We start from the raw sequence: 21,358 nt of genomic DNA on the forward strand, positions 1-21,358 counted from the left end.
GTCCTCTGGAATCAGTAAATTTGGTGAAAACAGACCATTTATAAGAGTATAGTAATTTTGTCGAAGGTTTTCTAGCTCTGTCCAATACTTCTTTTACACTGGAAGAATCCTCCACACCGTCAGGTGAAGCGACTCCAGGTTGGGATGACAGATATTGCCTCCGTCCTGAGTTAGGAGAAATGGTTGGAGAGGTAGCCTCAGAAATTCGGAGGCAATGGTTCTGAGGGTGGTGAACCATGGTTGATGAGACTACCATGGGGCTACCAAGATTGTATTGGCTCGTAACTAACGGATCCTGACGATTGTTCGTTGAATGAGCAGAATGGGAAGGAAAAGATAAAGGACATTGTCCCAGCTCACCCTGAAGGCATCGCCCAAAGCGATGGACAACCTCTTGACATGGAAGCTGAAGCTCATGGAATTGGTAGGGGCGTGTCCGTTTCGGGCGTACCTTGATGAGCTGTTTAAGTGTGATAAGCTCTCGGTTGTGATATCAAGGATGCTGGTACCAATGGGGCATGAGAGCACTTCAAAGGATGGGATGTCTGATGAGCAACGTCCTGCTGAGACAAATGGCATTTAGCAGCAGGCTTCGATGGTGGAGGGTTGAGTTGGCAATAGTCCTGATGCCGACGTGGAGGAGGTGAGGGCGATGGCGAGGATCCAGAAGGAGAGGCATATACATAACACACACTCTTGGGCCTGATGTAATTGCCGGTGTCATAGAAAGACTTGAGTTCGTCCTCACGGTATCAACCTCGACCACGTCGATCAACCTCTACGTAAATCGGCTCCTTATACTTGGAATACGTATGATGCCAAGATGGGCGAGGAAGAAGTATGACTCTTGATGTCGAGGGTGTTCTCGAGTTGGAGAAACATGTCAATGTTTTGCCAGTTGTTTCTGTGGAGGGGATTGCCATGGGGACACCTCCGAATTCGATAATTGCACTGTTGCCTGCCCGATTGACATAGGGCTAGAATGGGCTGAGGCTGGGCTGGAGATGACATCAGCCTCAGAACGGCCATGACTGGGAGACAGCCTCGGTAGCGATACCGAAGCTTGAGCCTGTGGTGGTGGTGCCAAGTCAACCCCTTCAGAAAGGGAGTCCTGATCTGGCAACTCCTAAGACGACTCCTCAAGTATCGGAGATAGAAGGGAGACTCATATTGGAGGAAGTTCTTGAGGTTGAGTAGGTTTAGAAGATTGTTTAGCCTTCTACTGTTTAACACCATCTTTCTTCTTCTTAGGATCTTTCACAGATGGCGATTTTGACATTGATGTTGACGTTGATGCTGAAGACTTCTTCAGTTTAGATGCCTTCAAAGAAGACCTCGGAGTAGCAGGAGTCGATGAAGCAGCAGGCTCAGGACGAGGAGTGGGAGGAGCAGGAGTCAAGGTAGGCTCCATGGTTGCTGGGTTCAAAGGTGTGATCTTTTCCCACAGATATGAACGAAGCCTCTGCAAATGGAGCTTAAGAGCAGGCTTGGTCAACTTTTTACACTCCAGACAGGAGTGAGTCTGGTGCCTCTCCCCCAAACAAAATAAGCAGCAGTCGTGGCTGTCCGTGAAGGGGATCTTGTTGGCACACGATGAACAATGCTTAAAGAGACCTGACAAGGCTATAAAATTGGTGGGAACAGGAGAAGAGAAAAAAGAGGGGGGAATGGGGGGAAAGGGAACACTCATGGGAAAACATCAACGATTGTCCAAGATCAAAAGCTGAAAGATCAGAAGCCCAATTGTTCACAATAAAATCCGTAATCCAAAATCACAAACAGTAAGCAGTCTGAAGGTCAGAATAGCCCAGAAACAACAAACAGTAGCCAATCCAAAATCCAATAACCAAATACGGTAGTCAGTTCACAAGTCAAAATTCTTCAGAGATTAGAAAGGATATTCAATAAACCAGAACAGAATCAAAAACCAGAATAGGAAAAAACAACTCTAGACATGAAAGAGTCCGATTGCAGCAGCGGCAAAAAGGAACTGAGGTATTATGGGCAGGTGGAGCATGCGCGCCACGGGGGAATGTCCTACTCATCACATTTTTAAGCTCTAGAAGATTCTAAGGAGTCCTGAGCAGGCACACTCTAACCCATTTGTGTACATTCACAGAGGCCACAAAGAAGAACTAAGAAATATGTGTCATGTTTACAACCAGAAGCACATAACTGCTTCTATTTTTAAACATGACACATTTTTTTTTAAACATGATGCCTGAATGAGACATTCTTTCCGCATTTAAAAGGACCATAAGCATGAGAGGGGAAAAGTTTGTTGCCTGTTGCACAAAAGGGAAGGACCAGATTTAGCAGGTGGTGGGTCTAAAATGGGCCCAGAAACTCCCTCCAACTCTACTCCCTGCGTACAGGAGTCTGGTTATGGTGATTTTAATATACACAGGCCACGGTTCCATTGCTGATTTACCCTTGTGTAAGAGAAATCATGCTAAACCTTGATGGCAAACTGATACTCATCAACAAGGTGCTGACAGAGCTACAAGGGTGTTTCCAATCATATGACTGTGTGTGTACCCAGAAACACAATGGAGAAATGTAAATGGCAAGGCCAGGTCACCTTCTGATTAGTGCAGGGCTGTTGGCTAGTGGTGAACTACAAAGTTGGGTGTTCCGTTTTGTTTTCTCCCTTTTTTCCCTAGCTGCCAGGGAAAAGCCTAATGGTATGCCACAGGAAAAGGAGTGAGTGAGGGACTTAAAAGAGCAATGGTCATGGTCCACTCTGATATCTTCTTAAACACGTAAGATATGCAAGCTTGCTGTTCTCTGTTTTGTTTCTGTACTATTTCTCTCTCCCCTTGCCTTTTCTCTTCCCTAGATCTTTAAAAGATTTTTTAAAGGATTCATTACACAATTATACAAAAGACAAAAAGAAATAAGAGTAATTTTAAAAACGGACATGGTCCTCTCTTCTACCTTCTTAAAAGGGAAATATAAGGAACCTTCTCTTTTCTGTCTTATTTCTGTGTACTTCCTTTCACTCCAGATCTGCTGCAGCCATAAAGCTCTGATAATTTAATCAATTACTTTGCAGAAGTAAATGCAAGGAAAGTTCATTCCTAAGGTAAAGAACATACTGCTCTCCTCTGTTGTGACTGAGCATCTTAGGTTTTCTTTCTCTTCTCCTACTTCTAATCACAACACAGGAATGCTGAGTTTAATATGAGGGATTCATGAAAGTGGTGCTTTAACACTTTTGTGCCTCTAGGCTCTTTGCTGAATCCAACTGTTTTGCCCTCAAAATGCATAAATACTTCTGATTTGGTATATATTTACATGTTTATCTGAAGACAGTGCACATCCTTATTCATAAAACAATTAAACAATCAGCACTACTCAGTATCTACTAAGAACCACACTGTATGTTTAGATTATATTTATATTCATGCACAGACTACATGCTTAAACGCCATAAGTCTAACTTGAAATATAAATTTAAAATGTAAAGCCATATAACTTTTGAATTGAGTTAGGAACAGAGTTCCAAGCACCCCTTTTCATCTATTTAGTTTAACATAAAAACTCCAAATAATAAATTTTACTAGTACTTATATTCTAAAGTAACCACAGGACTCAGAATAGCAACCTAAGTGTATTTCAGTCTTCGTACCATTTTGAAAAACTGCCTTCCTTTGTAATGGAACACTCCTGTCTTAACCACACTGACTTATTTATATGAACACAAATTACTTCTGAATAAATCCTGCTAGTCTAAACCTAAGTATATTATCAGTTTTTTTTAAAAAATTGAAAATGTGATATTTTATTGCTCTTCACAATCTACTGCAGTATGAAAAGGCAAATGAGTGTAACCTCAGTAATTTTCTGACTCATTATTAAGAGAAATGAGAAAGACCAAATAATTCGTAACAGCCATAATGTGGAAGTTACTTGAGTTCGATGATGATGATCCTTTTCATGTCTCTTAATAAGAGGTTAGAAAATTATTGCATGTCTACAAGCATTAATTTTTCCCAAACCAAAGTTTCTGATCTATCAAACTTTCCTATGGTTCTACAGAGAACTGTTCTCTCCATAATTTTTATACAACCTAGTTGCAGGATATTGAAAACTTGTTCAGAGTTAAATGTAGCATCAACACTAACTTGTTTCTGCTGGCTTTCATGTCACAAGATAGAAAACCTTAATGAGGAAAGTAAAAGTCTTTTGTAAGCATAGACATAATACAAGGGATCTGCTTCTTTCCATGGAAGTCTGGATGGTTTGAATAAGAACTGTATTCTGAAACCTTGCGATTAACACGTGTTAGGATCTGCATAAGCTCAAGCTTTCTAGCATATTGTTTCAGCATCATACACAGTGACTGTATAAACCAAGAACCTTCTGATGAGTTTCTCCAAGAGTAGTAACCTATAAAAGAGATATAGTGAGATAATATAAAATGTAATGTTCTATAAAATGCAACTATAAAATCCAGTCATGGTTTCCTTTTCAAAGTCTTAAGGAATTAATTCAAGGCTTTTAAATGAAATATCAATGAATCCTTTTCACATTTTGACCAACACAACTACAGAAACTTGTTCAGAATAAAGATCTTAGTTCTGCTGGACATGACTTTAGTGGCGTAACCCTTAAAATGTGTCATCGTCGTTTAGTCGTGTGCCTCTGCTTAAATACTCCACCAAGCTGAAGAAATGCAAGGTATATGCAGCCTTAATCTCAAGTATCTGGTATGAAACGTGGAGAATTTGATTAAATATGTTCTTTGTCAATGGATGTTTGCATATTCATTTGGAACAATCAGAAGTGAAAACTGTATAAACAATAGCTTGCCAGATGCACAACTTTTACTGGATGTCCCAATAAGTGTACTTGCACCAAAACTAATGATATTTTACTGGGGGGGGATGTAGGTTCATATTCTATGTTTATTCAGCAAACAATACAGAAAAATGTTAGAAAGAGCTTCAGAAAAGACAGAAAGAAATTTGTAGTTATAGAAGAAATCTATAGTTTAGATTGAGATTTACTTATATATAAAGTAGGCTCACTGAAATCAGTGGGTCAATACTGATGAACTTTAGTCCTACTGACTTCAGTGGGTCTACTATAAGCATGATTGAGCCCAGACCCAAACATAGGTATTTTGATAAAGAAGTTACATCTACCATATTTTTTCTTACCAGGAGCAGTAGAATATGCATATAGGAAGTCTGCTTCTACAGGTATTTTCTGACACATGTTTTCATCTGTACTGCTGTCTGTTTCAATACCACAATCAAGGTCTGTTCCTCTACAAGCCTGCACATAGTAAAGCAGAAAACTACATAGTTTTAGTTCTACATAGTTCTAATAGCTAGAGAATAGATAAACTTTACTGCCAACCTCTGCTCATTGAAATAAGTAAGCTTCATAAGCAAAATGGGTACAGTATAACCAGGAAAGACATGGAAGGCCTGAAAAAGTTTCAATTTGCACATCAATCTTTAAGTTTTGCAACACTCAAAGGGTGCTCTGAATCTTATCAGATGTTCAGCAGAGCAGTCTGCTGAAATGTGATCATTTCTAAAATGGCTTTGCTACCAGAAATCAGATCTTAGAAACGTTATATTTTTACAGCTTCTGCTCTTAGGAACTGCCAGCCAAAACAGTCAAGGTGTTGAACAAGAGTCCCTCAGCACCACTACCATTCACAAAGTGACACTACATAGGGGAAAATTCCAGGAGCAGACTTCTTTTTTCATCCGTTCACCACTTCTCACCCAAACACAAAGCAATTGTCAGGGCTGTTTTTCAAGAAGGGTGAGAATGGCCATGACCAGAAGAGGGTATCCTGTGGACCATCCTGACTGCTGCCATTTGGTGTTGTCAACATTCAGGCTCCCCTTTGCTGTCTAAAGCATGACATCCTTTTTCCTGCTAGCAATGCAGGAATGATATTTTGCAGCAATATTGGACCATTTCTTGGCTTTTTGAATTGTGGATCTAGAACCACAATATCCCACACTCATAAATGGAGGTTTTTTGAAGAACTGAATCTACTTCAGACAAACACCTCATATACTTGCTGCAGTTTCTGAAAAATGCATTTAAGTGACAAAACGTAATCCATACTTTGGAGAGGTATCTCTATCTCCTTACTGCAGTTTTTGAGAAATGCATTAAATTGGGAAATGCAGTCACATGTTCATGAAAAGGCTGGCTGTTAAATAAAACATATCATGTACATTAGGTGGTGTGACAAGGACAAGTTTTGAATGCATTTGGCAATTCTAATTAGTCTTCAACAGACACTAAATAGCATTCCACCATGTCTGGTTTATCTCACTCTGTAATATCTATAAACAGCAACAGCAGCTCTTTGAGGTTCCAAAGAAAAGTACACTCCAGGTTTAAATGGAGATTGCAGAGACTGAAACTAGTATTATCAGCTGCAAGGGAGGGCTTGGTCCTACCACTTTCACAGGGACACTTGGTGGGGGCATGGGAATGTGTCTTCCCCACTGCTGCTCCCAGCCTCTGGAACTCACTTTCTCTGACAGCCAAACTGGCCCCATTTCTGCTGTTCTTTCCCCTCAGGAAGTCTTTCCTTTAGTGATTGGCTTTCTCAGAATGTTTTTAAAATGGATTGTTGTGCGTTGTTGCCGTTTTTAATATACTGTTTAATTCTTTTAAAATATTCATATACTTACTGTTTTTAGCTTTTAAATATTGTCTTTTCATTATGTAAGCTGCCTTGAGTCCTTTTTAAAGAGAAAGGTGGGCTAAAATATTTTAAACAAATAAATATTGCATGTAAACAACGTACTCCATCACTGCACTATGCTCTCTTATAACCTTTTTAGTTGTTTTACTTTTGTGCATGAATGGTACAAGCACTAGAACATTAAATTATTATACAGAACCTCATGAATCAGTGTGGGGAGGCCCACTGAATTTTACATGAAGCTACTTCTCTCGGACAGGTCCTTACAGACCACAAATTGTGTTGCCAGATTCTGTAATGCTGCTATGCTCACCCACATATGTATGATTGCCAGAGGTTCTAGTTCTGCAAGCCATACGTAGTGCTCTATTTATAAGTGATTTTATTATGTAAACCATATATCTTTTTACTAATATATCTCTATAAGGTTTTATTGTTTTATTATATCTTTTAGTATTATGTAAGTCTGGGTTAACAACCGCCAATAAACTATTCATTCATTCACCCATGAATCAGTGTTACCAGACACAGGATATACTGTGTGCACAAGTCCTAAAAATGTAGCTGTATTTTTCACATTCATCATACATTTGCACCTATCTAAAATTTATCTCTGAGGCAGTTTCTGTTTCATTAGAAACTTTACAGTCTGTCTTTCCATGCCATTACCTGAATAAAGAAAAGCTTAGGCTTTCCTGCCAGTGTCTGGCACCTGTCTCCTCTGAAGAGGCTCGTCAACATCTTCAGCTCCAGGGGGCCGTCTGTGCCATAGATCAATCCATCCTCCCCATGGCTTAATAAGACACAAGCAAAACTATTTCTCTTACTATGGTCAACCTTGGCAACTAAAAAAAGAGAAACATACAATATTTCAGAATTCAGAAATTCCAGAGAACCATGTAACATGTTTTTCTGCACAGAAAACTTTTAATTAATAGCAAAGATCAAGCACAGTAATCCCCTTTCTTCAAAATATTCAAGGAAATTCTTAATTTTATTCAAAAATGTAGTTTTTCTGAAATTTTTCTGAATTACCTCGAAAGCATTTTGTTCCAAGAACTAAAACAAAAAGTCCTCAGATCCTTCCAGGGAACACAGAGGCTGCAAGCTTCCATGATCAGGTCAAAAAACCTTACTTGCCCATCTCAAATTATCTCCAAATCCAACCTCTTATCTAGGCTCCGCTACTGAAAGTTAATCCTGCAGTGTAAACATCCACCTTAGTTTGGATTAATGTGGAGCCCCTGTTACAGCAGCTCCACTGGCTGCTGATCCATTTCCAGGACCATGTCAAACTGCTGTTTTTCACCAGGATGGATTTGATTTGAACTAGGATTTAAGTTAAATAAATAAATATTTGACAATTTAAATAATTTGAAAAAAATTTAATACTCCCTCCCCCCATTTTTTAAAACCTAGACAGACTGGGTCTCAAGGACCACATCTCCCTTGATGAGCCTGCCTGGGTCTAAGTTAGGCCTTTCTCTTTGTCTCACCACCTCAACAGGTATGTTTGGTGGGGACACAGGACAGCACCTTCTCTGCTCCCACCCTAGACTCTGGAACTCCCTCCCACTGGAGGCCAGGCTGACTCCATCTTTGCTGCCCCTCCACAAGTATTTTTCCTCTTCTAGCAGGCTTTCCCTTAGTAACTGTCTATCTGGGCAGAGTTTTTAAATATAAAATACAGCCTGCAAAAACGTACCCAGTCACAAGGACCGGTGATCACTGCACACAATAGACTAGCTAACGACACCCATCAATCACAGTGACAGATCATTTTCTCCCTTATCACAACAATACACCCATAACAAAAAATGCCCTGATCACCATAATCACCCAATCTCCTTTTCAGGAGACAAAAAGCTGATCCCACAGCTACAGTCATGGCCACAATTATTGGCACCCTTCCAATTCTGTCAGAAAATGCAACCCTTCTCTCAGAAAATTGTTGCAGTTGCAAATGTTTTGGTAGTCACATGTTCATTTCTTTGGTTTGCGTTGGAACAATACTAAGGAACAGAAAAAAAGCCAAATCTGATACAATCCCACACAGAAACCCAAAAATGAACTCACCAAAATTATTGGCACCCTTTCTAAATTGTAAGAAATAATTGCTTTTCAAGCATGTGATGCTCTTTAATTTATATTTAGACACAACTGTCGCAAGTAAGAGGTGTGGGCAATATAGTAATCACACTTGCAACCAGTTAAGATGGAGAAAAGTTGACTCAACCTTTGTGTTGTGTGTGACACTGAGCATGGAGAAAAGAATGAAGTGTAAAGAGTTGTTTGTGCATTTGAGTGAAAAAACATCAACAATCTCAAGGCTACAAGTCAATCTCCAGAGATCTTAATGTTCCTGTGTCCGCTGTGCGCAATATCAAGAGGTTTACAGCCCATGGCACTGTAGCTAACCTCTACAGAGCAAAATTGCTGAAAAATGACAACAAAGGGTTGTTCAAATGGTGGATACAGAACCCAGATTAACTTCCCAACAAATTCAAGCTGATCTGCAGACACAGGGTCCCACAGTGTCAGCTTGCACCATCCATTGCCATCCGGATGAAAAGGGATGCTATGGAAGGAGACCCAAGAGGACACCACTGCTGACATAAAGGCATAAAAAAGCAAGACTGGAGTATGGCAAAACATATATGACAAAACCACAATCCTTCTGGGAGAACGTACTGTGGACAGATGAGAGAAAAGTACAGCTTTTTGGTCAAGGACATCATGGCACTGTTTACAGAAAAAGAAGCGAGGCATTCAAAGAAAAGAACACAGTCCCTACAGTCAAACATGGTGGAGGTTCAAAGAGGTTTTGGGGTTGCTTTGCTGCTTCTGGCATTCGATGCCTTGACTGTGTGAACGGTTTCATGAAATCTGATGATTACTGAAGAATTTTGGTGCACAACGTAGTGGCCAGTGTCAGAAAGCTGCGTCTCCATCACAGGTCATGGGTCTTCCAACATGACAGTGACCCAAAAAAAGGACTCAGAAATGGTTACAAACAAGGCGCTGGAGAGTTCTGAAATGGCCAGCAATGAGTCCAGATCTGAATCCCATAGAACGCCTGTGGAGAGATCTCAAAACAGCAGTTGGGAGAAGGCATCCTTCAAATCTGGAGCAGTATGCAAAAGAAGAGTGGTCCAAAATTCCAGGAGAGAGGTGTAAGGAACTCATTCATGGTTACAGGAAGCAATTGATTTCAGTTATTTTTTCCAAAGGGGATGCAACCAAATATTAAATTAAGGGTGTCAATAATTTTGGCCAGTGCATTTTTGGGTTTCTGTGTGGGATTGTATCAGTTTTAACTTTTCTCCTCTATGTTTTTATGTTGTTCCAGTGCAAACCAAACTGGAACAATTTTCTGAGAGAAAGGTTGCATTTTCTGACAGAATTGCAAGGGTTCCAATATTTGTGGCCATGACTGTAAAATACTCAACTATCCCAACACACCACACCAGAACACAGAGTTCTAACTCCTGTCCTCTGAAGATGCTGACCACAGAGACTGGTGAAGCGTTAGGAAGAAAAACCTCCAGAACACAGCCAAACAGCCTGGAAAACCTACAACAACCAATACATGAATTCATCATTTTAGTTCAATAGAAGCATTCCATCAACTCACTACTCACCATTTTGCAAAACATCAACAATCTGTTTACATGGAAGATCATTGTAAGGCTTGACAGTATATCCCAAGCTCCTGAAAGTATCTACAACACGTGCAGCATCTGCATCAGTACCAGATCGATGTGACATCCCTTTTGAATTAAAATAAAAACACAAAGTTGCCTTGATAATATTCTGAAAACATATTAGCAGTGCAAATTCTGCCCTGAAGAATCCACATATTTCTCACATATACTAATCATACCATTACACAAAAGCAATTTAGCTTTCAAAACACAAGAGAGAACGAGATGCCTAAGTTTTTAAAAATTACAATGTTATGAAAAACATTTTTTAAGATTAATATTACTACTAAGAATGTTTTCAGAGGTTCAGCTCCACATATTCCTGAGTTTGAACCAAGCTATGCTGCTAACGTGTAACATAACTACTGGAGATAGAGCATCACAACTGCCATCTTTGTCTACTTATCAATGAGCTGGTAGTACGAAGTAATTCATTACATGGGCTTATAATGGATGCAAGAGTAAAAAAATAAAATCTCCCCTGATGGATTAGAAAAGGACTCCCTGATCATTTACATCAGGTGGCTGGAATTTTATTTCTGTTTGCATGAAGTCTGCATAATGTGCTATAGTTAACTGTGGCTAGTTGCCAACTTAACAAGGTGCGTCTCACTTGCATGATCTAGCTAGGCATGCATCCACAATGTGCACCTTATCAATGAACTCTGGCAAGTGTTGTAACTCTGTGTTGTAACCTTTGACTGAAGAATGGCATGCTCCTTCTGAGATAGCTATAATTTCCCAGCAAGTGTGTGATTCTGGGATGGACACATACGGAGGAGTGGAGGAATGAGCCTAGCCAGTCAGATCATCTGAATCAACCCTGATGATCCATTGGATGATAAAGACGTCACAGCCAGACCACACTCACATCCAAGTTAGTCAAACATTACATGAATATCAGTAGGATTCTGGCCATTATGAAGTTAACTGGTTTTAATTAAAATTATTAAACCATTATAGGTGTCATTTTAGAATAATTTCTTTCTCTGCAAGAAATGCCTAATACCAAAAACAGCATATTATCTAGAAACTAGGAATATATTTTTTGTTTCGATATATTGCTTTATTCAAAAGCAATTTTATGCATGTTTTCAGGAGTTTAAGGCATTTAACTTTGCAAAGGTCCAAATGACTGATATCTGATTTTCTAGGGATTATAGTCAGAAGCCTTACATTTGATAATTTAAGGCAAGCTACAGTTTTATGCTCTAACCTTAATGGAACAAAGCTTTAACAAAAGTATAAAAGCACAGAACAGAGAAGTGATCTTTACCAGTAGCTGGATGAAAGTTTTTATTGTTGACTAAAATACACATTCCCATTTCTGGATAGTCCATTCTGTAACTCTCATCTGCATGTATGACAGACTCCACAGATTTGCTAACAGGTATGCCCTTCCTGTGAAAAAATATGTTGTTTAATATACTTGCCTCAAAGATTCTGTCATTTTTCTAAATTGTTCAAGTGGCTTCACATTTATTTCACATTCCACAACATTTTGCCCACCCGCCTTTTTATGTAATATTAGGCAAAGGAGTTGTCACATGCATCAACACTGTCTCCTTGCCTTCTTTACAGGAAAATAGCAGGTGAATGAGAGATACTAGCAAAAGAGAGCAGCCACAGTTGCTATATGCTTCCTGATCCAACATTATCAGGCCTAAGGAAGGGGGTTGGTTTTAAGATGGCTGCTATATGTATTTTAAGGACAGATCTCATTACCTGAGCCCTGCACTGGCTAGAGATTTTTTATTTTTTTTAAAAAAAGTAACACAGCAACAACAACAACAACCAAGAAGTGTCATGTACCCTTCTGAAGGAGAAAGTGTTTTTGCATCTGTCATACTTTGTGGTGATTTCACAATATGGTTGCTGTCTGCCATAGCTTTTCTGTTGGGAAAAGAAGACATATTGTCAGCAAAATTTAATTTTTTATATATATCACAAACTTCCGTACTGTTATACCTTAAATATACTATAGGTACAATTTCTGGCGGCTGTTTTGTGATCAAATCAGGAAGATGCAATTTAAGAATATTTTTGATTGGCAAATAATGTCAGGCTCTCTACTAGAGACAGCCAGAGATACAGTGGTGCCCCACTTGATGATTACCCTGCTTGACGCTGAAATCACGTAACGATTCCTTCTTTGCGATCTCTATAGCGATCGCAAAACAATGATTCAATTGGGTTTTTTCGTTTTACAACAATCAGTTCCCTGCTTCGGGAACCGTTTTCGCTGGACGATGATTGAAAACAGCTGATTGGTGGGTTGCACAATGGCTCCCTGCTGTTTTCAGGACCGATTCTTCGCTTTACAGGCATCGCAAAATGGCCACCCTATGGAGGATCTTCGCAAAATGAGCAGGCATTTCCCCTACTGGAATGCATTGAACCAGTTTTCAATGCATTTCAATGGGTTTTTTCCCCCCTTGATGACGATATCGCTTAACAGTGATTTTCCTGGAACAGATTATCATCGTCAAGCGAGGCATCACTGTAATTCATTTTCAGCAGTTTACCAGACGTTTACAGGTTGTTTCTCAAGAATCAAACAAATAGGTTAAAATATGAATTTCCCCTAATTTTCCATAGTTAAAATTGATACAATCTGTATCATTACAATTCTAATGGTTCATTATTCTGAAAACCAGCTGAAGTTTTGCAAGCTAGATTTTTTATTCAGAAACTGAAACACACAAGTAGATGTGTAAATACATATACATCTGTAACTCAATGACACTATTGGAAATGCCGCCCTTTGCAGGAACATGTGTATACTAGATGCTTCTAAATAATAAATTCCAATAATTCATTCTAATATTAATCCTTAGAATACCAGCAATATATGCAGGTTTAGAATGATAAAAAGTTTTTTTTTCTGACAAAATAATTGCACTTCGCCTGAAAAGACAAGAGTTTTTGACATAAAACTGTTAGTCCCATGTGTTTAAAGAACAAAAGGTCACAAGAAGATCTATCCATAAGCAGACATGCGTTTTGATTTTGTGCAGTCAGACACATGCTCTGTCAGCAATTATTTGTTTTTGTTCCACAACAGTGATGCTAACACAGAGAAGCATCAAATGTCTTGGGAGAATAATGCTGTTACTAGCCAACTTTGCCTGAGTATTAAACCATTACCTCATCTTGGTTAGCTAATGCACTGATGTCATATTCTGTCAAGCAGAATGTACATTTCTCTGGGGACGATGATCTCATTCTATACAGGATGAAGAAAGCCTTCTAGGAACAGTCAGTTAATTGCTGTTCTGCTTTTTGATACCTCCCCTGCCCTCACCATATAAGAAACATTTTCAATGTCATAGAAAGTTAAGAGGCTTCTAAGAAAAGTTTATAACATAACAGCTGACAACATTCATTATAGGGTACAAGGCATTTTATCCATAGCTTATGATCTAGGGCAATATAACTATTGATTTTCATCATCCATTTTTTAAGATTAAAAGATCTGAAAATATAAAGCACAGCATTCATCATGTAGTTCCTGGCTGCTTCAGGGAGCAATCAAATAGGAAACAAAGCCAACAAAACTATCTGATAGAGCTGTCTTATAGCATTACAGATTTTATCAGAGTTAAATGGGTCATTTTTGAAGCAAAGATAGTTTTAGTAAGAAGTCACAATCCATCTCAGCTACTAATTCTCAACTACTAGCTTCTGAGGTCCTAATGAAAAAACCTTTTGAATTAAAAGTATGGTGCACATTTTGGTAGGTGCTCAACTTCATGCGAGAGTATCACAGTTTATATTTTTAAGAGGCACATATATAGGAATGGGGTGCACTCTTCAAGCTACTGTGTTTCCCTGAAAATAAGACAAGATCTTATACTAATTTTTGCTCCAAAAACACATTAGGGATTATTTTCAGGGGCCGTTTTATTTTTTTCATGTACAACAACCTACATTTATTCAAATACAGTCATGTCATCTTCTGGTTGCTGCACAATGGTGGAGGGCAGGGTTTCACTTAACTGGGGTAAGGCTTATATTACGAGCATTCTGAAAAATTATCTTAGGTCTTATTTTCAGGTTAGGTCTTATTTTCGGGGAAACAGGGTACTACATGAACAGTATCTGTGATCTGTTCACTTGCTACAAATACAAACTTCAGGCACCAGAGGATCATGGTCTCACCAACAAGAGAATCAATTCCCAAAGGGCAGAATGAGATGCCTCTGCACACTATATTATGGGTTGTCAGTACATTCAGGTAGGCTTTTCTCCCTATTCTCTTGACTACCTTATTACGATGTTCACTATAACTGGACTTGCTGTTATCCCCTATAGAAAAGAAGTTAAGTCTTTCAGCTAACCAGTATCTCATTCTAAGGCCAAATTTAAGATCACCACCACCATCTTAGAACTGCAGAGCTGGAAGGCACCCTATGGATCACTGAGTCCAGCCCCTGTCAGGGAGGCACAGTGGGGTACTGAACTCCCAGCTTCTGGCTCTGCAGCCAGATATCCAAACCACAAGATGTGTGACATGTATTAGGGAAGACGCCTCCTTACTAGAGATGGGGACGAATATAAAAACGGATCAGCTTTTTCGACGAAAATAGCTGATTCATTAAATATTCGTCCCTTCATATTTGTGGGTCCCAGAGACCCCCACAAATACGAAGGGACGAATATTTACCCGTTTTTATTCATCCTTCGTATTTAAAAAAAGCCACAATCTTTCTAAAGGGCAGCTAGTCTCCCTTTTTACATGCCGTGACTAGGAGGCCAGATGAAGACCTCAGCAGCGGTGATTAAGGTAAGGGGTTGTGGGTGGGGCTAAGGTAGGGAAAGGAAGGGGGTAGGCTGTGGGACGGGCTGCTGATTGGCAGCTGGCAGACAGAATTGTTGTTTTAATAGGAAGGGGGTGTCAGTGGGGGGTGGCGATGCAGTGGTGTTTTTTTAAATAACCCCCCCCCCATGAATCGACAAATTACAGTGGTGCCTCACTTAGCGATGTTAATCTGTGCAGGAAAAAACGCTGCTAAGCGATTTCATCGCTAAACAGATTTTAAAAGCCCATAGAAACGCATTAAAACACCATTAATGCATTCCTATGGGCTTCAAAACTAACCTTAAGTGAAAATCCTCCATAGGGGCGGCCATTTTCGGTGCCTCTAAAGCGAGGCAACACAGCGGGCCGCCATTTTGTTTTTCTGGAGGCCATTTTGAAACCGCTGATCAGCTGGCCGAAAATGGGGGCTTTGCGATGATCGCTTCCCCGCAATCATCGCAAAGCGAATTTTTCCCATAGGGACCATCGCTAAGCAATCGCTTTTGCGATCGCTTAAACCCCGTCGCTAAGTGATTTCGGCGCTCAACGGAGCGATCGCTAAGCGAGGCACCACTGTACGTACTTCTTTATCCATCACTTCAAGGGGGCAACTTCATGAGCTGTCAACTTTTGATGACTTACAAAGCACGACGACTCACCAAAATGGTGAGTCACCCCCCATCTCTTATCCTTACCAAAAGACAAACTGAAAAAAAGCAATTAGAAAATGATGCTTTCTTATTAGAAAGTTTCCAGGTAGATTCTGCAGCACCTTAAAGACAAGAAAGTTACTGTAAATTTGGAAAAAAGAAGAAGAAAATATACTCAGGCACTTGACATCTTTTAGGCTATCAATATAAGGCAGTGCAAGGTTGCAGAGTGTCTGTTAGCCTTTTATCAACCAAGACCGGGAAGATATAGCTCAGTGGTTTAGACATTTGGCTGCAGAGCCAGAGGCTGGGAGTTCCTAGGATGGAAGGAGGTATAGGAGAATAGAGACACTTGTGATTATCTTAAGAATGGTCGTTTAACAACAGTAGTTGGGAGGAGACAAGGGCATTCTAGCACTGTCATGTGTGGTGACACAAAGTTATAGTCCAGACCAAGTATAAAGATACAGAATTTCTCCTCTAGGTGAACACTTCCAAGTGAGGGCCAGGGGAAATAGGAATGCAAAAACTAGACAGTGAGAACTGCTTCAGCAATGGTTATGTAAGAAACAAAAACTGGGAGGTAACATGGTCATTCTTGCACAGATAAGCTGATTAACATACGCAGTGTGATAAAAAGTCTTCATTTTTAAAGCAGCAAGATACAGAAGTGGCTCTCATGATCTTCTAGAAAGGTAACCTGTGAAAAAAGGGTTAAGCAATCCCTTCCTTGATTTTTCAAATCAAATTTACAACCAAGTTTAATTTATAAAGGAGAGGGGATGCAACTGACTTGTCACCGATTCTAGTTCTGCTAAATAAGAATACTTAAGAGGCATTTATAGTCAGGCATCCTGACACAGTATTGCTGGGATCCACAAGTCACACATTCTGTTGATCTCTGCATGCTCATTTCTGCTAGCCCACTATAGATGGCACAATCCAATCTAGCAAATCTGACCCTTGCACTGGTTATTACATGCTGGCGGTGACAGCTCTTCTACCTTTGCAAAATTCAGTGCTACAACTGCTGAGGGAAGCTATGGTCAGGATCCAGTGCAAAGTAATTTGCCTGTTTTCGCAGGTTACTCCAAGCTCCTAAAAAGTCAATGGAAAAATAGATTAGTTTCCAGGTATATTTGTTTATGGTCGCGTCTTTAAAAATGAAATACAGAAAATCTTTTCTGGACTAACATTAATGAAGAACTTAAAACACTATGACAATAACACAGATAAGTATTATAATAAGCAAAACTGACTAGCCTAGTATAGCAAAAAGAGACAATTTTTGCTATACAGTGGTACCTCGCTAGACGATGACCCCGCTGTACAACGAATCTGCAGGATGGTGACTTTTTTTGTGATCGCTATAGCGATCGCAAAATGATGTTTTCTATGGGGGATTTTCGTTTGATGACGATTAGGTCCGTGCTTCGTAAACCGTTTGTTCGCAAGATGACAATGTTTTCCGGCTCCAGAAAATGGCTGCCCTGTGTTTTCCAGACACATGCTTCGCAGGGCAGCCATTTTAACAGCTGATCGGCGGTCAGGAAATGGCTTCCCCATGGGCGATCTTCACTGGATGACGAGGTAATTTCCCCATTGGAATGCATTAAATGGGTTTCAATGCATTCCAATGGGGAAACTGTTTTCGCTGGACGGTGTTTTCGCTTAACAGCGATTTCAGGGGAACGGATTATTGTCGTGGTGCGGGGCACCACTGTACTAAGTCAATCCATATGCTCTCACTTTTAGTAGGGACATACAATTAACAACATAAGGGAGCACAGATCCAGCTGCTGACATAAAACAACAACTGATAGCTAGTATCTGGGTTGCTGTAGATATGAGGAAGTGTGCATCTCCTGTCACTCAAATCCTATAATTTGCAAACATAGTTCCATCTCTAGTTCTTTCCCAGTGTCTCCTTTCAGCTACACCACTTTGCACAGGCAGTGATGGAGTTATTAGATGTTATGGGCAGGATGAAACTGTGGATTTCCTATGGTAGAAGAGCAGAAATTGGAGGTGGATTATATCCATCTCCCACTGCAAATCCCCGTTACCTTAAAAAATGTTAAGGAGGCCTTGGAAACCCTCCAGGGCTGGTTTTTAAGAAGTTTTGAAGACTGTCAGGGAGAAAGGGAGGGAATGGAATTCTGATGTAGCATGAGTATAGCTTGAATTAGTATCATGTTGAATTTAAGTCCATGATTTCTTGGGTAATTAACAAATCTATTCTTAAAGAGTTAAACTTCTCTTAAAGAACTGCTGCTATGCTGAAGACATTGCCCCGGAAAAAAAATTGTTCAGATTTCATGGGCGTTGCCTTCTTTCTTTGACAAGAAGTATGCTGTGAGAAACAACCAATTATGCATAAATATTCCTCAAAGGGTGAATGACCTTCTGTCTAACGCTCCTATTCAAATAACTCAGAGGCTCAGTGAGTATTCAGAGTTACTACTGCTACTTCGCAGTATATACAGCAAATGTCAATGCAGGTGTAGGGCTTCTCTCTGGAGAAAAAAAATCTTGAATGTTTTGAGGGAAGCAAAATATTTGAACAAACTCATGGAAATTCTGCAGGTCTGTAAACCTGGGTTGGAAAATCGGTGGCTCTTCAGGTATTGCTGAACTACAGCTCTCATAATCTCTCACCAGTTGGCTATGCCTGATGGGAGTCTAAGTCTAACAACAAGTCCCAGTGACTCCAAAGGTGCTTATTAGACAAAAATGTAAATTGTAAGCAAATATGAATATCCCCCTTCCCAGCTGGACCATCTACTCATGCGTCCTGGTGCTGTGAAGGTCTTGCTCAGCCTGCCAACGGCGTCCAGAGCTCCTCTGTCTTCCTGCGCAGCTGGCCACTCAGCAGCCGTGCGGGGAGACTTTTCTTCCTGCCCCCTGCCTGGAGTGGCCAGCCAAGCAGGTAGAGGAGTTCCGGGCACCATTGGTGGGAAGAGCAGGACCTTCATGGTGCCAGGACACATGAGTGAACGGTCGGATCCCTGGGGCCAAATCCTCATTAGGTCCAGCTCGGATGGAATATTTGTTTACAAATAGGAATATCCCCACCTCTAGTGCTTAACCTCTGAACAGACATGCAAAGAGGCACATGGCAAATAAATTTTGCCCAAAATGAAGTTCATAGCTAATATGACCTGTGGGCAAAACATCTGAGAGATTTCAACAGAAACAAGTCATGTTTATCTTGCAAAATTTTTTACTCTCACACTTTCCTTGTCTTTAGATGTGGGAAGTAATTTTAATCTACTATGCCAACTACCGTGTTTCCCCAAAAATAAGACAGGGTCTTATATTAATTTTTGCTCCAAAAATGCATTAGGGCTTATTTTCAGGGGATTTTTTTTTTCATCTACTGTACAACAATCTACACAGGGATGTGGTGGCGCTGCCGGCTAAACCGCAGAAGCTTGTGCTGCAGGGTCAGAAGACCAAGCAGTCATAAGATCGAATCCACGCGACGGAGCACCCGTCGCTTGTCCCAGCTCCCGCCAACCTAGCGGTTCAAAAGCATGCAAATGCAACTAGATAAATAGGGACCACCTCGGTGGGAAGGTAACAGTGTTCCGTGTCCAAGTCGCACTGGCCATGTGACCATGGAAGATTGTCTTCGGACAAAACGCTGGCTCTATGGCTTGGAAACGGGGATGAGCACCGCCCCCTAGAGTCGAACACGACTGGACAAAAATTGAACCTTTACCTTTTTACAACAATCTACATTTATTCAAATACAGTCATGTCATCTTTTTCCGGTTGCTGCACAATGCAGGAAGGTGCGGTTTCACTTAACTGGGGCTTATTTTTGGGGTAGGGGTTATATTACGAGCATCCTGAAAAATCATACTAGGGCTTACTTTCAGGTTACAAATAGGAATTTTCAGGGAAACATGGTGAAGTTAAACTAAGCAAAAGACTGGGTAGTGACTAGAGAGAATCCTGCCTCTGAACTCCCATGTGCTGCTGTTAATTCTTTGTTTCCGGCTTGGTCTCAGAACAAGAGTTGTCAAAGACAAGCTCAGAATTGGAACTGGGCCGAATAGCTGAATACAAATCAGATAAGCTGGCTGTATAAGCAACTTTTCTGATGTGCCAACATGCACACTTAAAATCACAACGTTCCATCTTTGGTGTAATGAGCCCAGAGTAATTCAGCCAACATCTTCAACTGTGGTACTCACAAAGACTAGGACTCTTCTACTGCTGCATGTCAAATCAAGCCCGGACTCTCTCTGGAGGCAAAAATGTTGAAACTAAAAGGGTCCTACTTTGGATACATCATGAGAAGGCAAGATTCTCTGGGAGAAACAATAACGCTGGGAAAGATGGAAGGCAGCAGGAAACAGGGAGACCAGATACTAGACGGCCTGATTCTCTAAAGAAAGCCACAACTTTTGAGTTTACCAGAGCTGAGCAGGGGCAGTTGAGAGAACACATTTTGGAGATCGCCACTTCATAGGGTCGCCCTGAGTGAAGTGGACGGGGAGGGTCGGATCGACTTGACGGCTCATGACAACAAACGGCTGGCCCGAGATGTTTTGTTTAGTTTGGAAGCACGAGTTCCCTCATCTGTTCTCAACAGGCCGCCAGAGAAAGATAAAACACTTAAAACCGTTTTAGCCAAAGCAGAAAGCGGGGGGGGGGGGAGGAGGAAGACTCCTCTCCATCGCGGCGGGGAGGGACGTCGTCGCTCAGCCTCGCCACTCGACCATGTTCTGGTTGCTTTTTTTCCCCAGACCAAGTATCCGCAGCGAACTGCGCCCGTAGCCGCTTATTCCCACGCGAGGCAGGAAATCTTTTGTTTCCGACCCGCTCAGCCATGCGTTGCCTCCGGGCGCTTCTGATTCACCGGCGCGTCCCGGGGCCCGGCGGGCTTTTTTCTTTTTCTTTTTCAAAGCTTGAGAGCTGGCGCGGCTGGGATCGAGAGACATCCCGAGCCATACTGTACCTGATAATGGCGCCTGAGTAACCAAACTTTGGGCTGCCGAGGAAAGGGGGGGGGGGGAGGAGGAATTGGGACCGTGAAGGAAGCAGCAGCAGCCGCCGCCACACACACACAGTCCCTGCCCTCCGCTCTCCTCACGGCTTGGGCTCGGCTGGAGAAGCAACAGTTTCGCGAGGAAGAACTCGTTCCCTCCACCGCCTGCTTTCCCGGCTCGCTTCTTTCGAAGGAGCCAGCCGCAAGGAGAGCCACGCCGAACAAGAGAAGACCGCGGCTGGCCGGCTGGCGTCCGACACGGAGGAAAGCTGCAACCCTGAGAGGGCGGTTTGAGCGGCTTACACCGTGTAAAGCATCCGCCCCGGGGTGGGGGTGTCACTGACCTCTGTCGCTTCCTCCTCCTCCTCCTCGGCTTTCCCCCTCTTTTGCGCCAACCTCTTCGTGAGGCGAACTGACTCCGCGCCCTCTTTCTCCTCCCCGCCACTCGTTACTCCTTCCTTCCTTCCCTCTTTCTCTCCGCTCCGCCCCTGGAGGAGGAGGAGGAGAAGGAAGGCA

At 41.3% G+C, this 21,358-nt stretch overlaps 2 protein-coding genes across 4 annotated transcripts in view; one reads left to right on the plus strand and one right to left on the minus strand.

The window, feature by feature from the left end:
- The first annotated feature begins 1,257 nt into the window (after positions 1 to 1,257).
- PRIMPOL (primase and DNA directed polymerase) overlaps positions 1,258 to 21,358 on the plus strand; it is a 43,210-nt gene continuing 23,109 nt past the window's right edge. Inside the window, exon 1 of the mRNA XM_078393900.1 lies at positions 1,258 to 1,400. The gene's annotated coding sequence lies outside the window, so the exon portion shown is untranslated. The remainder of the gene's footprint in view (positions 1,401 to 21,358) is intronic.
- CASP3 (caspase 3) lies at positions 3,366 to 21,340 on the minus strand. Of its 3 annotated transcripts, none has more exons than XM_073001400.2 (8): positions 21,187 to 21,340; positions 16,848 to 16,941; positions 12,205 to 12,285; positions 11,669 to 11,793; positions 10,330 to 10,458; positions 7,358 to 7,533; positions 5,166 to 5,283; positions 3,366 to 4,392 (listed from the first exon to the last, which is right to left on the minus strand). In XM_073001400.2, exons 3-8 carry the CDS (start codon positions 12,276 to 12,278, stop codon positions 4,166 to 4,168), a joined length of 849 nt encoding a protein of 282 aa, XP_072857501.1. In that variant the 5' UTR covers positions 12,279 to 12,285; positions 16,848 to 16,941; positions 21,187 to 21,340; the 3' UTR covers positions 3,366 to 4,165. The 3 variants fall into 3 exon arrangements, with proteins under 3 accessions (XP_072857501.1, XP_072857502.1, XP_078250032.1); XM_073001401.2 differs by lacking the exon at positions 21,187 to 21,340 and adding an exon at positions 20,813 to 20,955; XM_078393906.1 differs by lacking the exon at positions 16,848 to 16,941 and having other exon boundaries at positions 21,187 to 21,336.

This window comes from Pogona vitticeps, chromosome 5 (assembly GCF_051106095.1).
Source record: "Pogona vitticeps strain Pit_001003342236 chromosome 5, PviZW2.1, whole genome shotgun sequence".
NCBI lineage: Eukaryota > Metazoa > Chordata > Lepidosauria > Squamata > Agamidae > Pogona > Pogona vitticeps.

Coding starts and splice junctions, on each gene's coding strand:
- CASP3 (XM_073001400.2), bottom strand. CDS start 12,278: ATGGCAGACAGCAACCATATTGTGAAATCACCACAAAGTATGACAGAT. Junction 11,794..12,204: donor ACACTTTCTCCTTCAGAAGG/GTACATGACACT, acceptor ATTTTTTCACAG/GAAGGGCATACCTGTTAGCA. Junction 10,459..11,668: donor AAACTTTCATCCAGCTACTG/GTAAAGATCACT, acceptor TTAATTCAAAAG/GGATGTCACATCGATCTGGT.